General features: G+C 43.5%; 1 protein-coding gene across 2 annotated transcripts in view; it reads left to right on the top strand.

The window, feature by feature from the left end:
* The window catches only part of opcml (opioid binding protein/cell adhesion molecule-like), a 159,259-nt gene that overhangs the window by 34,159 nt on the left and 109,300 nt on the right, over nt 1–15,800 (top strand). Inside the window, exon 2 of one of the 2 annotated variants that reach the window (XM_062453095.1) lies at nt 681–812. In XM_062453095.1, the coding sequence (XP_062309079.1) occupies nt 752–812 (61 nt within the window). In that variant the 5' untranslated portion in view covers nt 681–751. Of the gene's footprint in view, nt 1–471; nt 813–15,800 lie in introns of those variants that run through there. The other variant, XM_062453096.1, reaches the window with a different exon arrangement.

Below are 15,800 nucleotides of genomic sequence, written 5' to 3'. Positions count from 1 at the left end.
CCTTGTAATTTATCCATTGAGCAATACATCTCATTCACCAGTGGCGCCCTCTGCTACTGTTCAATGGAATAATCTGTCAAACTTGTCAAATTACCAATGTGTGTATCTGGAGCCGGTGTCTTCCTGCTCCATGTTCTCGAGTCTGCTCATTAAAAGGCACATCGAGAAAATGTCACGGCACAACCAAAATTCCATTCTGGAAGGTGTTCTGAAGTTGTCCTGCACACAATACAATACCCCCCCCCAACACACACGCTCACACACACACACACACTGAACAGAATTCTTGACCAATAGCCGGCAGCCTCCGCCAATGGGAACAGGGACAAGGCGGGTCCTCCCTCCCTCTCTCTTCCTCCCCTCTCTCCCTCCCTCTCTCTCCCTCCCCTCTCTCTCTCTCTCTCTCTCCCTCCCCTCTCTCTCTCCCTCTCTCTCTCCCTGGTTCACAATATTCTCGGAGCCTGTGTGAGAGACGGCATGATAGGGAGACAGAATACTGAATGAGGACTCGCGTTGCATACAGCCTCAACTTGCACTGGATTTAAATAACCTTCAGCGAAAAACAGGACTCCGGGGAACGGGGTAGAGCAGGCTTTAGAAAAGAGAGAAGGAAAAAAAAGAAGAAGAAAATTAAAACACGACCCTGCGTTAAGAGTTTTGTTTTTGTATGTTCCTTTCAGGAAGACATAATCAGAGGATAAAGAAGTATTCATCCTTATCGATCTGAGCATCAACAACCACAGTCGGAAGAATGTACAATCCTGTGTGTTTTCTTATCCTGTCGTGGGTCTTCATCCTGCTTCTGTTCCCAGGTAAGCCCCCCTTCCTCCTCCTCCTCCTCCTCCTCCTCCTCCTCCTCCTCCTCCTCCTCCTCCTCCTCCTCCTCCTCCTCATTACTGCTGATGCTGTGCTTTGATTTCCATCCTTGTCCTTTATCTCTAACCTCCCTCCCTCCATCCCTCTCTCCCTGCTCCACCGAGAACGTTTGGACGTGGTTAGGCACATCATAGAAAAGTTGGTCCGGGCATTATGGATTCCGACATGTTGGGCTTTAATGAGTGAGTCCCCTATGTAAAGAAGGACAACTTGCTTCCAGTGTTTTTGAGTCCGACAGAGCAACAGGGACTGCACACTGTTAGGGACTTTACTGAGAGGTTGACTGAAAATTGGAGGGAGGGGGAAGTTACGTCGTCTATCCTGATATGCTGGGTTTGCTGTTATAAGGTTTAATTTGGAGCTTGTCAGTTAGATTGTTAGATTTATTTCGAAGCGTATCAGTTCAATTGTTATAACGATCAAGTTGAATCATGTCGGTGAAATCGGTATTATGTTTACGTTTGAACATGTCAGTTAAATTGTAAACTGTCGACCTTGTACGTTATTTTAAATCACGTTCGCTTGAATTAACATAGATCATTCTGATATGTTCATGAAGTTGTCGATTGTAGCTGTACTCAGGGGTAGTGGCCCTGTCCAGGTGCTGGTTTCAAGGGTTAGACTACTTGTGTCCATTTTAGCCTGAGATTTTTACTGCGTTCATGAGGAACTTAAATATATCAATCAAGGCATAGGAAGGAGTCTGTGTTTCATAATTGATGTTGCCGGGAGACATGTGCTCAGGGTTCCAATTTAAACAGCACAGTTCCATCACCAGTCTAATCGAATTCCCAGTTTTGCCTTAAGGTACATGAGGGTAAAAAAATTAATGATCTTTAAACAGAATCAGGTGCATTTCCACCAAAAGCCTCAACCCTGTAGATGGATGATTGGAGTTAATTTCCTCTTGTCCATACCTGCTACTTTTCAAGGGTAATAAATTGTGCCAGCTCTTTTTCAGGATATTCACATTGGTTTAACGTTGAATGCATTAAAGTACAAGTAGTTACACTCTAACCACTCACTCACTCACTTAATGCAAATCAACAGTTTTCCATTATTCATGGAGAAACCACGTAATATTCAGACCTCCCTACAGTGCATCCACAGTATTTAGCAACGACAGTCAATCAGCGCAATCCCAGTACAAAACTAGGAGGAGTAGCGATACCCCTAATAGCAACGGTAAGACAAAGTCAGGCTTCCGGTGGAGCTGAAGTTGTTCGACGTGCAGGTGCTGTGCAATGGTCTCCCCTTTAGACAGTGTCGCTATGAGGTCACTCTCAGTCCAGCTTCAGCAAGCGTGCCCATCTGGTCACCGATGACATCACAGGGCCTGTGGGGAATTGCACCCGCAGTCAGAGTTTCTGCCCGTTCAGCAAGCCACACTTTTCTTTCGCTAGCGAGGAGTCTTGGTAGGATGTCGAATCAAAATGCGCAATTTGTCATGCATGAAACCAAGTCAAATATTGTTCGAGTAAAACAACTAACAGCCCACCTACTTTTTCTATGCAGCAGCCACTGAACAATTAGAAACAATCTCAATTCAATCCACTGACGTAAGTTACATTTACATTTAGCAGACGCTCTTATCCAGAGCGACTTACAGTAAGTACAGGGACATTCTCCCCGAGGCAAGTAGGGTGAAGTGCCTTTCCCAAGGACACAACGTCATTTTTGGCACGGCCGGGAATCGAACCAACAACCTTCTGATTAATAGCCCGACTCCCTAACCGCTCAGCCATCGGACTCCCTGTTCAGTAGCCCAGCGACTGAGGTTGAGTACAGTAGCCGTAGCGTTTCCGTGTTCACGGACACTCTGTGAGCTGCTCTGCTGACCTCTCTGTGTGTTTTGTGTCACAGCCTACAGCAGGTCGAGTCCTTGTCCAAGTTCATCAAATCATCCGCTCCATAAATAATATCAGCACAGCCGTCATGACGAGCTGCTACTTCTGTGAAGTCTCTCTCCTCTCTTTCTCTCTCTCTCTCTCTCTCTCTCTCTCTCTCTCTCTCTCTCTCTCTCTCTCTCTCTCTCTCTCTCTCTCTCTCTCTCTCTCTCTCTCTCTCTCTCTCTCTCTCTCTCTCCCCTCTCTCCCCTCTCTCTCTCCCCTCTCTCTCCCTCCCTCTCTCTCTCTCCCCTCTCTCCCTCTCTCTCCCCTCTCTCTCTATCCCCTCTCTCTCTCCTGACGCCATTTTCATTTGTTGTTTTGTGCCCTTTGATGTGTGACACATCTCTTCAGATTTTATTTCTAGCGTTATACAGTTTGTTAACATTTCACACTATCCCTTCCAAGCTTTATATTTCTATCAAGCTTTCGCCCACATATTTAATATGTTCTAATCATTTGTATTCAACCCACATTAAATAGTGACAATACTCACACCCCCCTGTGTAGTTAATGTATAAGACTCCTTAATGAGAGATAAAGCCCTCAGATCAGCTGATCTTCACACACACACACACACACATCTCCTCAGGGTGACCCTGAGGTTAAAACTACTGGTGGTCTGTGTTGTCGTTGCTAATGACAACGCTGAAGCCCAGCGCTGTGATCAAATCCTCACTGGCTGTCATGAACTGTATACTACATCCACACAAGGTCAAAATACTGAAGTGCAGCCTTGTCAGCTGTGCTGTGTCGGCATGCTGGTTAGCTGTAGCACTGGGCTGGAAGGCCTTTGGGGCGAAACGGAGATAAAGATAGTTTTTGATGCAGTTAGTGACATGAACAGCCGTACTGGTGGAGTGATGACTGAGTTGGTTACATTGACAGCAGAGATGTGGGAGACTTGAGACAATCTGGTCAGATGAGGGAAGATGCATTTTTATGAGCCCTACTTGGTTCCCCCAAGTCACGAAAGGGCTCTGCCTCCATAACGGTCTCTCCACGCAAACCCAAATGAAGGATCTTGTCATGGCACCTTGATATACAGCTGTATAAGTCATGAAATAGTTGTGGCTACGTTGCTACAGCAATCTGCATTCTGCCTCAGTAGCTGTGCCCTGGAGAGGCCTGTGTTGGCTGGAAAGGCTGCCGTTTGACAGCCCTCAGGCAGGACACTTAGTTCACCTCTGTCGAGATCAGACGGAATATTGAGTTCCAGTAGAATCCACATTTGTCAGTTCTAGAATCCATAATTTAACACGAGGGGGCAAATTAAGTCAAATCATTAACCTGGCTTCACCATTTGTTATTTTTAATGCATCATCTGAGTCTGGCGCTTACTGTCGACACAAACGTAGGATGGGAAATTTACCACTAATTTTCTATGACAAAAAATGCTTTGGGTTGGTACTGGGGGCATTAGTGCCAGAGTCCTGGTACTCCCAAAGCCTTTTGCATCAGTCGAGTACAGTCGAGTAGTAAACATAATTCATTATGTTTGACAGCTCTGTGCAACTGCAGAACAATGTTTTGCTCTCTCAGCTATTTGTAACATAATGAGCCTTGAAATAACTGCATCTCAAATACACCCCCAAAAAAGTCTAATGAAGTCTTTGAGGAGGCCACAGCGAAGATCTCCCCTGTGCATGTTTGTTCATCAGCGGTTCCGACAGATTCATTTAGCTGAAATAAGCACCTGTTTCCATCTTCATTGTATTATGCACTGACGGGTTGTCCATTAAAAAGTACCACGTGGAATTGTACAGAATTGAGTAGCCTAACATTTCAAGTTGCCATTGAGTAGTGGTTTTGAAAGATGGGCTACTCCATATTTGTATGGTACATTACATTTTGCCAATAGGGCTTACCGCTTAGTCAAGTAACCAAAATGTTTAGACGATAGCCTATAGCCTCTGTGTCTCTACAATATAGCCCATTCTGTAAACTTGGCAACTTCCTGAAAAGTAGAGAGTGCAACTTTTCCCACAAATTCACTTTATAACTTCTCCTTCCTAAGTCCTTGATGCACTATACGTTTCACTAGGCCATGAATGTCCAAATCTGATTATCACAAGTGAATTACAGTAGTTGTCAAACTTACCCCAAAAATCATTTTAGCCCCCCCGTTAAACCATACATCTCTGTAATCTTAAATTGATGTGGCCATTAATCAAAATGAAGTACCTAGTCTTCTCACTGGAGAATATGCTCATTGATCCAAAAGACGTGCTGTGATGGGTTAGGATGATCAGACAATCCAATCTGTTTTGACAACAAGGCTTTGCCTTATTAGCTGTTGATTACGAGCATGCATCCTTTTATTAATTTTTATTATTATTGATACGATCTGTCTAACGCCTTCTCCCAATTCAAGTAAATAATGATTCAGTGTTATGTGGTCTCATTATTCCTAATGAAATCCCTTTGAAACATAAAATGTCTCTACTAGTTCACCGCTACAGGAAATAGCTGGGATTGTACATGATCACTAACATGAACATAACACATCATAATATACATCCCAATGTGCTATTTTGGAATTGAATTTTTGCATGAGTGGCTTTTCAAATGTATATTATATTTTTTTCAAATATAGTATAAATCTTACAGTATATTGCATAGTTCCCCTCCCCTGTATTACATGCTTATAGAATCATCTCTGGCATCTAACATTTTCTCTAGACTATAGGATGATTTCTAGCTGGGAGGAGGTTGAATATCTATAATTTTACACAATGGACTAAGAATTAGCTTCAGACTGAGAAGATTGGTGGACTTGTGTGATTGGTCATCCCCGTAGGATTACATGTCGTCTTATTGGCCGCTAACGGCAAGAGATGACTGTCTCGAAGAGGGGTCTTCCACACGTACAGATGATGCTGTTAATAACCAGCAGAAGCAGTTCTTGACAAGAGGTCAACATTTGCGGAACAGAGCTCTTTATTTTCTGTATTTCTTTATTGAGGATGATTCAACTGTGTGGAATCAACCACACCAGCAGAGACTTCCACATCATCTGACAGGCCAGAATCCCATCTCAGCAGGTCACTGTGAGCGGTTGAGATCACTGGCTCCTTAATGAATTAGATGTTCAAGGTGCTGTGAAGCGTTTACTCGGTGCTCTGGAGAATTGCCGCCTCTACCTTGTGATTTGTCTTTTTTTCCTTCTCTTCTCTTTTCTTGACTTGACTCACACTTCAAACTCTTGTCTACAAAAACTCTCTCACGCACTCTCTCACACACACACACACCCAGCAGAGAGATGGTTAATGTTGATGATATGGTAATGTCATCAGCTCGTTTGGAAATACAAAAAGGGAATGTACAAGTAGCTTGAGCACCACTTTCTGTGCAAGTTTTAATGCATTTTTTTTGTTGCAGTGGGTTAGGATTTTTCAACTATGTGTTTTCAAAGATGCACCATCCGTGGGCCTCTGCCCCAACTGGGAAGTTTTATAATCAGCTGGCAGAACACATAAACTGAGTTAGGTACAAACTGGCGTCGGAGCCAAAAACCTACAGGGCTTTTGCATTAACGGGATTAGTGAACACTGCTCTAACTATCAAGGGACCAGTAGATATGGATTTAATAATACTTTTTTTGCTTATACTAGATACCAACTATGTTTCAAATCAATTTGAACTTTCTCTTGTGTGCCAGCTTTTTTTAGCTGGAGACTTTTGACTGGAGATGTTTTGCTATCTACACTCCAGACAGCCAGTATATTAAATGCAGTATTTCATAGTTTTTACTCCAGTACACCAAACTACAAGACAGTTTCACATTGAGATTTCTAACTAAAATGTGATGTTTTTCCATAGGTATTTTGTCTGTATTTAAGACACTGCTGATTTTAAGCTATATGTTTCAAGTTTTTGTGTGTGCACCTGTTTTAATTTGGCTGACAAATTGGAAACGTGGATTATTTTCTCCCCTGCTGCATCCTTGCTTATCTTATTAGTAACTGGCAAAGCCTCCCTTGTCTCAGAATAATATTGCTAGAGCAATCCCAAAGTACTTTAGTAGGAAGTGGGGTAATTACATTACAACACGAGGTTATTCGCACTGATCTGACGTTGCATAAAGGATGGCTATGATGAGAGTAAACAGATTGTTTGAATCCCTTCAGAGAAACGGCTCGGTTCGACTGGAAGCGAAGCTGATGTTCGTTTGACCTAGCCCCAAGTGTGGTGTGTCCTCAACAAATTGTTTGCTAAAGCTACTTACCGAGTCAACTCTGTCACAGATTTACTGTTTTTGCCTTCAGATGCGTTCTATTAGAACATGTGTGTGTGGGTGTGTGTGTGTGTGGGGGTAAGTGTGTGTGTGCGTGCGTGCGTGCACTAGCATGCATGCACAGCTGAGGTCTCTCATCTTGCCTGGGAGCAGGCAGCCCTTGTGTGTTGTGCTTATCGAATCGAAGCTGTGAGACAAACGCGAGTGTCTGCACACTGCGTTTCCAGCGTCCCATATCTACAGCACCTTCCACTCACAGCATCTGCACCACATCTGTCCCCCCAGCCTCGAGAGGTCCTGGGGCTGGGTGACTGAGGGGGGGAGGGGGACCCCCCTGCCAGACACGCTAGCCCAGTGCCAGCCCCATCTGCCTGCCTGCATGATGCTCATCACACCATGCGCCCTTCCAGACGACCTCTCTGAAGCAGAGGACACCAGGAAGGGGATGTGGGCAAGGAGAAGCTACGATGCTTTCTCAAAGGACTTTAGGAAGTTGTTGTTGTCCGTACAAAGCTACAATGATTTTTGAGAGGCCACTGCGAGGTTGACGTGGTCTAGGAGAAGCTACAGAGCTTCTGGGATTATGTGTTTTACCTCCGTAGAGGATAAAAGGGGGATTGGGTGTGTAGTGGGCTTGTTTAGTCATATTTCAGAGATTATTTCCCTTCTGATTTGTCAGGTTCAGAATTATGTTTTTCCAACAACCCAGAATGTTGTTACTGGGCAAGTATGAAGTATATTTAACAGGTACCAGAATCATATTTTATAGAAGTCTATTATGTGACACCTTAAATGATTTATTACATTTCGATTTCCCTTATTCTATCCAACTTGCAAGCTTAATCATGTAGCTTTATATTTATAGCAAGCGGGATGTGTGTGGAAGTGATGGCAGGGGCAGACAAGGTTGGCATCCTGCCTGAAGGATCAAGGGTCTCAAGCACTCCTCCAAGACTAACTACACACACACACACACACACACACACACCCACACCCACACCCACACACACCCACACACACACACACACACACACACACACACACACACACACACACACACACACACACACACACACACACACACACACACACACACACACACACACACACACACTAACAGACACAAAGACAGAAATCAAATTCATTTCACAAACAAGCACAGACAGAGTGGCACATTGAAATGAATTAAGTATGTATTCGCTGTTCTTTGACAAGTAGTCTATTTACAGTGAAGACATTATTTTCAAAATATTTTGTACGTTTTCACAGTAAGATGGTGTTTGCTCATCATAATTTTCTTGAATCTTTTGTAGTTAAAGTTGTCAACACAACAGTGTGTAGTACAGAACCTGCTGTGTATTGTACAAAATGTATTCTATACACAAGTGCAGAGTAATTTAACATAAAATATCTGAGCACAGTAATCATGAACTAGTTACTCAGAAAAAGATAGGAAAAAAAACATACATACATTATGAAGAGCACAGTTTTAAAAACTGAATAATTCATTTTAAGTTTTTTGTTTGTTTACTTCACCAGGTCAAATGTTACACCACAAGCAGCTTTTAAGCTCCTCTTTTAGGCTGTTAAGTTTGTAATGTTGTGATGTCCTCCAGGTGACGTCAGTCCTCGGGTCACGTGCAGGCAGGCTCATAAGAAAAGACTTCCTGCTAAAATAGCTGTCATTATGCCTGGGATAGGCTATTTGTTCAAAATCCAATCTTGACATCTGCTGCCTTAAAGCAGCCTTCAAGGACAGCGGGAACGAGGCCAACTTCAGAAGTGAGCGTTTGACGTTGGAACTGAACTTGTCGTCAGTTTGCAGGTTTTTCGAGCAACGTTAATCATAGAGGAAGAAATTGTCAAGCGTGCCCGGCGATCTTTCGGAGAAGGGAGAGGGGACAGGGGTTAACAGTCAACTAACACTATGAAGAGTAGTCCACCTTTGTTGCGTTTTTCAAAGACTATTGTAGTCCTTGTTGTCGTGGTTAATAACAGTCTGCTTAGACAGCAAGCTGAGTGTTGCTAACGCAGGCAGGGTGTGATACCTGCAGATGAAAAGGAAAAAAGTTCACGCGACATCACCTTCACCAAGTTTGAGAGGAAATTCAAAGGATAATTATTTTTCTCACGAGGTGTAAATTGTGAAACGGGGTGAGAGAATAAGTGAGCATTCTTGGGTTGAAACGAAAGTGACAAAAGTGGATCTTTGAAAAGCCCCTTGTGGATGGTTTATTATCAGCCACCTTGAGAAACAGAATCAAATCAAAGGCGCTCTGGTGAATACCAATAGTGAAGCTTCGGCATGCTTTCAACTTTGTGGTCCCCCAACAACACGTAATAAACCATCTGTCAAGAACCTATGTGTTGACACGCAAGAACTACTAAACATCTATGCTTCCAGTAGAACATATGCGTGTGCTTGTATACAGTAAGGATTCCTCATTATGCTTACTGTACATGTTTCTACCACATGGCTCTTTACCATATTCCCTTGAGGGTCTAGAGAGGCACTTCAGAGGCTATCACTGGCCATTAATGCTCTCTCTCTCTCTCTCTCTCTCTCTCTCTCTCTCTCTCTCTCTCTCTCTCTCTCTCTCTCTGTCCCTCTCTCTCTCTTTCTCTCTCTCTCTCTCTCTCTCTCTCTCTCTCTCTCTGTCTATCTCTGTCTCTATTGTTCTCTGTCTGGCATCCCACTGTCTCTCTCTCTTTCTCTCCCTCTCTCTCTCCCTCTCTTTCGCTCTGTCTTTCACTCTGTCTCTCTCTCTCTTTCTCTCCCTCTCTCTCTGTCTCTCTCTCTCTGTCCCTCTCTCTCTCTCTCTCTCTCTCTCTCTCTCTCTCTCTGTCTCTCTCTCTCCCTCTTTGTCTCTCTCTCTCCCTCTCTCTCTCTCTCTTTCTGTCTCTCTCTGTCTCTCTCCCTCTCTCCCTGTCTCTCTCTCCGTCTCTCTCTCTGTCTCTTTCACTCTTAATATTTATTGATGAGACAACAACCTCTTGGTCTGCTACAACGAGATGACTCCTATTTGCTGACACATGGGTATCATTCAGCTATCCCACAGTCCAAGGTCATTCATGGAAGCCATCAAAGAACACAATATCTACTCTACATATTGCTGCAACTGCACTTCTGGCTAGTGCACCAATTCTCTCTCAAATATCTAAAAGCATGTAAAAACACAACTTTAATTTGAATCAAGACTTAAAAAAAACGGATAAATCGGCCTTATCTACAAAACCCAAGTAATTTTTTGGACCAATAATCAACGTGCTGCAAAGAAAGTTGTCAGTTTGCTGCCTAACGACTTCACGTCGAGAGAAACGAGCGAATCCCATTTTAGCCCAATCAGACGATCCTTTTATTTTCAGCTGTCAGGATGCATTTGGTGCCGTGTGACCACTGGCTACGCTGTGACAGGGTTCTACGCAGCGAGGCTCTCTGATTGGCGGAGCTTGCACTCCTTCAGGGTGGTGATGTCATCGGTGCCTAAAAAAAGGAACATGGACTCTTGGGCAAAGTCGAGCAGGGTTAGGGCTGGGGTGAGCTGATGTTGTGTGGTTGTAGTGAGGCCTGACCTTGAACTCCACGGACTGAAGTAGGACTATTACGATTCATAAATGTTTGTTCATGGATATGAGCCAAATAGTTTTTGTTCGGCACAAGGAAAATGTACAATGTGTGGGAGTTTTTAGTCATCCTTAATTTAGTGTGTCAAGAAGCGACCTGACTCAGAAAGGTCAAACCTGAACACTCCTGGCAAAGTTTGCAAATAAACAACTTTTCATGCTCATTAGAATGTGCATATATAGAATGTGCATATATAGAATGTGAATATATTGTATGGCGGAATGCAATCTGAGCTGTTTACAGTGAGGCAATTGGTATGCAGAGTTCACAAATCTCTCACTTCAGAAATTGCACTTCCAAATTGGAGTACGTGGATTTTAATTTTTCTCCCCTCCCCCACCCCCTCATCTCCAGCAATCATATTCTTGGGGAAGCTAGCCTTGTCCATTAACAGTCCTCTTCCAAGGAAAAATACAGTATGTTATTCAATTGGATGAAGATCTGTGAAATCATATCAACTATTCATATTCACAACCCTGCTATGGCATTTTGGCATACTGCAGATGATGTATTTAGAAATCATGCATCGCTTCTAGAACAATGGAAAAACTATCTTTCCTTCCACTTTCATGGTCTCCTAGAGAATTAAGTGTAGATGACCGTAGAGTTACTGGTTCTGTACTGGTGTGTATTATAAATTGCACAAAATATTCTAGCTTTTCTGATGGGTCTTTACATTGTGCCACAGTTATTCATAAATATGAAATGGTATAGTAAGTAATTCCTGATAATTTCACGACAGAAAACAGCACTAATAAGTCACAGACCATGTTATTGTAACTGTGGCTGTCCGAGCAATATTTCCTGATGTTAGACATTCCTTTTTTAACATCTGTTGACATCTATGTTCTAAGTAGATTGAAATGTCAGCTATAATGGAAAATACCTCGATCTAACGGTTCCACGGTTATCCCTAGCCCTCATATTCCAAACATTTTACATTTACATTTAGTCATTTAGCAGACGCTCTTATCCAGAGCGACTTACAGTAAGTACAGGGACATTCCCCCGAGGCAAGTAGGGTGAAGTGCCTTGCCCAAGGACACAACGTCAGTTGGCATGACCGGGAATCGAACTGGCAACCTTCGGATTACTAGCCCGATTCCCTCACCGCTCAGCCCCCTGACTCCAAACACAAGCCTGGTTTATTTATTTTTAATATCACCTGTGAATATTTGGACTACACTTGTGAACGGCTTTGTGTGTGTGCGTGTGTGTGGTAGAATCTATTCCTTACGTCACCAGAGGCCTTCATGAATGAAGTAAACCTGTTAACCTCAGGAACACTGCTGGGTAATGCGTCCAGCTGTTCACTAGTGCTGACTACTCATTCACAGGTGATATTTAAAGTCACATGTTCCAGCGTGACACTTGTATGTGAGATGGGACGATGTTTGTATCGAGGGACCCTCAGCTCTGGTGCTTACAGGGAGCATGGGCAGGGTAGGAGAGCTATTGCAGAACGGCTTCTTTTTGTCGTTGTTGTCATTCTCAAGCACTGCAACAGTGACATGCAAGGCCGTGAAATGCCTGTGGGCATGTGTGTATAATGATGTGTTGATATATTCATTAATGTTGTTGTCTTCCTTTTGGGGTGAAAAATGTTTTTCCCAGAGTATGAAAGGTTTCTGGAACAAGCCAAATGACTATGCAACTAGATTACATTCAGATTAATTCTATAACGGGTGCAATCCTTTAACCAGTGATTCTTCTGGATGCAGTCAGATGCTCATTTCCTAGAGCCTCTGGTGTCTCTTCAGATGACACAGTCCGCTGCTCTGTGCTGAAGCTGTGTTGTGACTTGGTTGTGGTAAAGGGAAGAGAAGCTGTTAGCGTCGGTTAATCCTGTAACCGTGAATCATCAAAACGACCGTGGTATGCACTGCAAAAATACCCTATCGAATCTAAGTGAATAAATATTAATTATGAGATTGATTATGCTTCAAACAAGGACATTTGGTTACCAGTGCAGGATAATAGTAGCATTTCTTAAAACAATGTGTCGTTTACATAAACTTGATTTAAAATCTAGAAACAAGATTAGATTTATATGTAGAGTTTTTGCAGCGTGGCTTCAGTTCAGTTTGTTTGTGTTGTCGAGGGTGACGACAAAGATCTGCGACAGATCTCCATGTGAGATCAGCTTTGAGGTTTGCAGTCATAAAAGGGATAGCTCAAGATAACTTTGTGGAATATTTCCTTGTGTTGTCAAGGGAGCACTGTGACTGTTACCAATTCATCGCAATATCAAGCCTTTCATTGCACGCTATTCAATGAATTATTGTGGGTTCTATACCTCAGTTTGAAAGTATTTTGTGCTTGAATGCCCTTGATACTTTCATTATGAGACTCTAGAACGAGTTAGTGGCTGGGAAACTGTAAAAGCTCAAAAAGTAAAGAGTTTCACAACGGGGGGGAAGGTGCATGGACTGAGTCAGGTGCAGAAGAAAGAAGGGTCTGTCAGGAGCTGTGCTCCAGCACAGTATGTCTGTCAGGAGCTGTGCTCCAACGGAACCTGTCTGTCAGGAGCTGTGCTCCAACGGAACCTGTCTGTCAGCAGATGGTCAATTCTGTGGATTTGTGTCACAACACTCCAGCATGTCAAGACCAAAGTGATGTCTGATCCCGTAATTACATACCTTTTCCCCCTGGCTCTGTCAAATGATACCGCATTATCCAGCAGGGATAACAACCTCAGCATGGGTGAACTTGGATGACCTTGTCAAAGGGCCACGCCTACATACGAACCTAAAGTCACCTCTGAACCAGGTCTGTACCCCTGTGTCAGGGGTACAGACCGATTCATCATGTTTAACCCTTGTGTTCTCTTCGGGTCATTCTGACCCGTCAGTCATAGTTACCCACCGTCGTATTGCGACAACTTTACTGCATACAAAAACAAAGTGAAGCATTTTCTTTTAACCGTCGGGCTGTCTCAGACCCTCCACATTGCGAAGGTTAAAATAAAATTATTTTTATTTGTTTTTTGTTGGGTAAAATTGGGTAAACACAATGATGGTTTGTTATGAACCTTTGGGTCATGTGACCCGAAGGCAACACAAGGGTTAACTTCAGCACAGCAGAGCATCCTTTGTAGCTGAGGTCCTCAGCATCTGTGGCACACAGCCAAGTGCTAAAACTGAAGTCAGAGATGCATCTGGAAGCTTTTAATGTCAAGCGTATTTTGATATCAACACATAACGGCCAGAGCTGACTGTAACCTTGTCAGTAAAAGCTGCTTTTGTTCCAAGGCGACTAGCATAAAACTATATTACAATTACAGCCATCAAAATAACATTCTCTTCAGTAACCTCCCTACGGAGCTCTACTAAAAACCCATGACAACACATCATTTTTAGGACCCAGTATAATTTAACTATTCAAGACGCTACAACCTCAATATGCTTTGTCAAGGAGATTTCGGTTCGCGTGCATAAAAGTCCCTGGGAATGGCTGTCATGCAAAACCCGACTGACCTTGTCACAAACTGCTGCAGTTTCTGACACCCCTTCAGTGTCTCAGGAGAGAGCACAGCCCTTGGTGTGCGAGGGTGTGAATAGTCCTGACTTTCAGTGTCAAGTGAGAGAGCACTCCAGCTGAAGGAAGTCAATAGCGAAGCGACACAGAAGTGGAGATGGAGGCTGAGAGGAGGGAGCCAGGTCAGGGATACGACGACACCAGGAGAACGGCTTCGTTAATATTCGGGCTTCGAACACGACCTCGTTTCAACTATCTGGCTGTTCCTGACTCAGATTCGTTATGATTCATTTTTTCTGTGTTATACCCTGTATGCTGTTGGACTGCACATGTTGCTCTAATAGTAGCTCATGTTGTTTTATGGCAACAAAGTTTATTATAGGTTTAGATAGTTTCCTATCGAAAGAAGCAACACCAACCATTTTTATGTGGTTGGTCTTGTGTTGTATTTACATTTACATTTAGTCATTTAGCAGACGCTCTTATCCAGAGCGACTTACAGTAAGTACAGGGACATTCCCCCCGAGGCAAGTAGGGTGAAGTGCCTTGCCCAAGGACACAACGTCATTTGGCACGGCTGGGAATCGAACTGGTAACCTTCAGATTACTAGCCCGACTCCCTCACCGCTCAGCCATCTGACTCCCTCCATCTGACTCCCTCTCTGACTATTTGTGTAAGTGTGTATTTGTATCGTCCTTGGATGAGGGCGAGCCTCAGTAGAAATGGTTTTCAATGTGAACTGTGTCTGCTACTGCAAGGCTCAGAGCCCCATACTGGGAGTGTGACTAGGAGAAAGGTCTAGAACCTCTGTGCACCAGCTGCACACTGGGAGTCTGATGCTGCAGTCGTAGCGAGATCTCAAGATGATTTATGCTGAGGGAGTCACGGGAAGGGGTGCATATGTCGTGTGTGTGTGTGTGTGTGTCGTGAGCATGTGTTTGTGTGTGTGTGTGTGTGTGTGGATTCCATGGATGTGAGTGAGGTTCTACTCGAGGTACCAGTGGGAGATGTAGTGAATTACTCAAGGGGCTGTGAACCAATTTAACAGGTTACATAATATGACTCCAGGGAAATCAGCACTGTCAGACACTATGTAACAGATATTAAAGTGGATACATATGCAAGTGGAAGAAATACAGCCAAGACTGACTTTATGGAAATTAATGGCCAGTTGGAAATGTATATCTGGGCACATTCTTATTAAAATAAAAGTAAAAATTCCTGAAGTGGGAGCAGTCAATAGAATCTGTTTTCCCAATCCAATGACTATTTAGATCATATTTTCCCCAAGACAACCTAAAGAATTAGGGCACTCAATTGTGAACTTTCCCTGAAAATGAAAGTTTCAATTGGTCTACATGGCTATCCATACCTAGTCACTTTACAGCATAAACTAGAAATGCAAAACATTGCTGTGGGAAATAACACGACTTACACAGCCTGTCAAACAGAACAGTTCAGTCTCTGAATTTTTTTTCAGTTTTTGCTTTCTGTGAGAAACAGCACTGATTCATCCACCCTCTTTGCTCTCAACTAAAACATGCTACGCTGACGACACGCAGCTGTACCTGTCGTTCCCCCCGACAGATCCGGGGATCTCAGCTAGGATTGAGGCCTGCCTCACAGACATCTCCGCCTGGATGACCGAGCACCACCTCCAGCTGAACCTCGCCAAAACAGAACTTCTCATCATCCCGG

The sequence above is a fragment of the Osmerus eperlanus genome, chromosome 27 (assembly GCF_963692335.1).
Source record: "Osmerus eperlanus chromosome 27, fOsmEpe2.1, whole genome shotgun sequence".
NCBI lineage: Eukaryota > Metazoa > Chordata > Actinopteri > Osmeriformes > Osmeridae > Osmerus > Osmerus eperlanus.
Note: the sequence above shows the minus strand (reverse complement) of the source record. Positions and strands in the feature narration are given on the sequence as shown.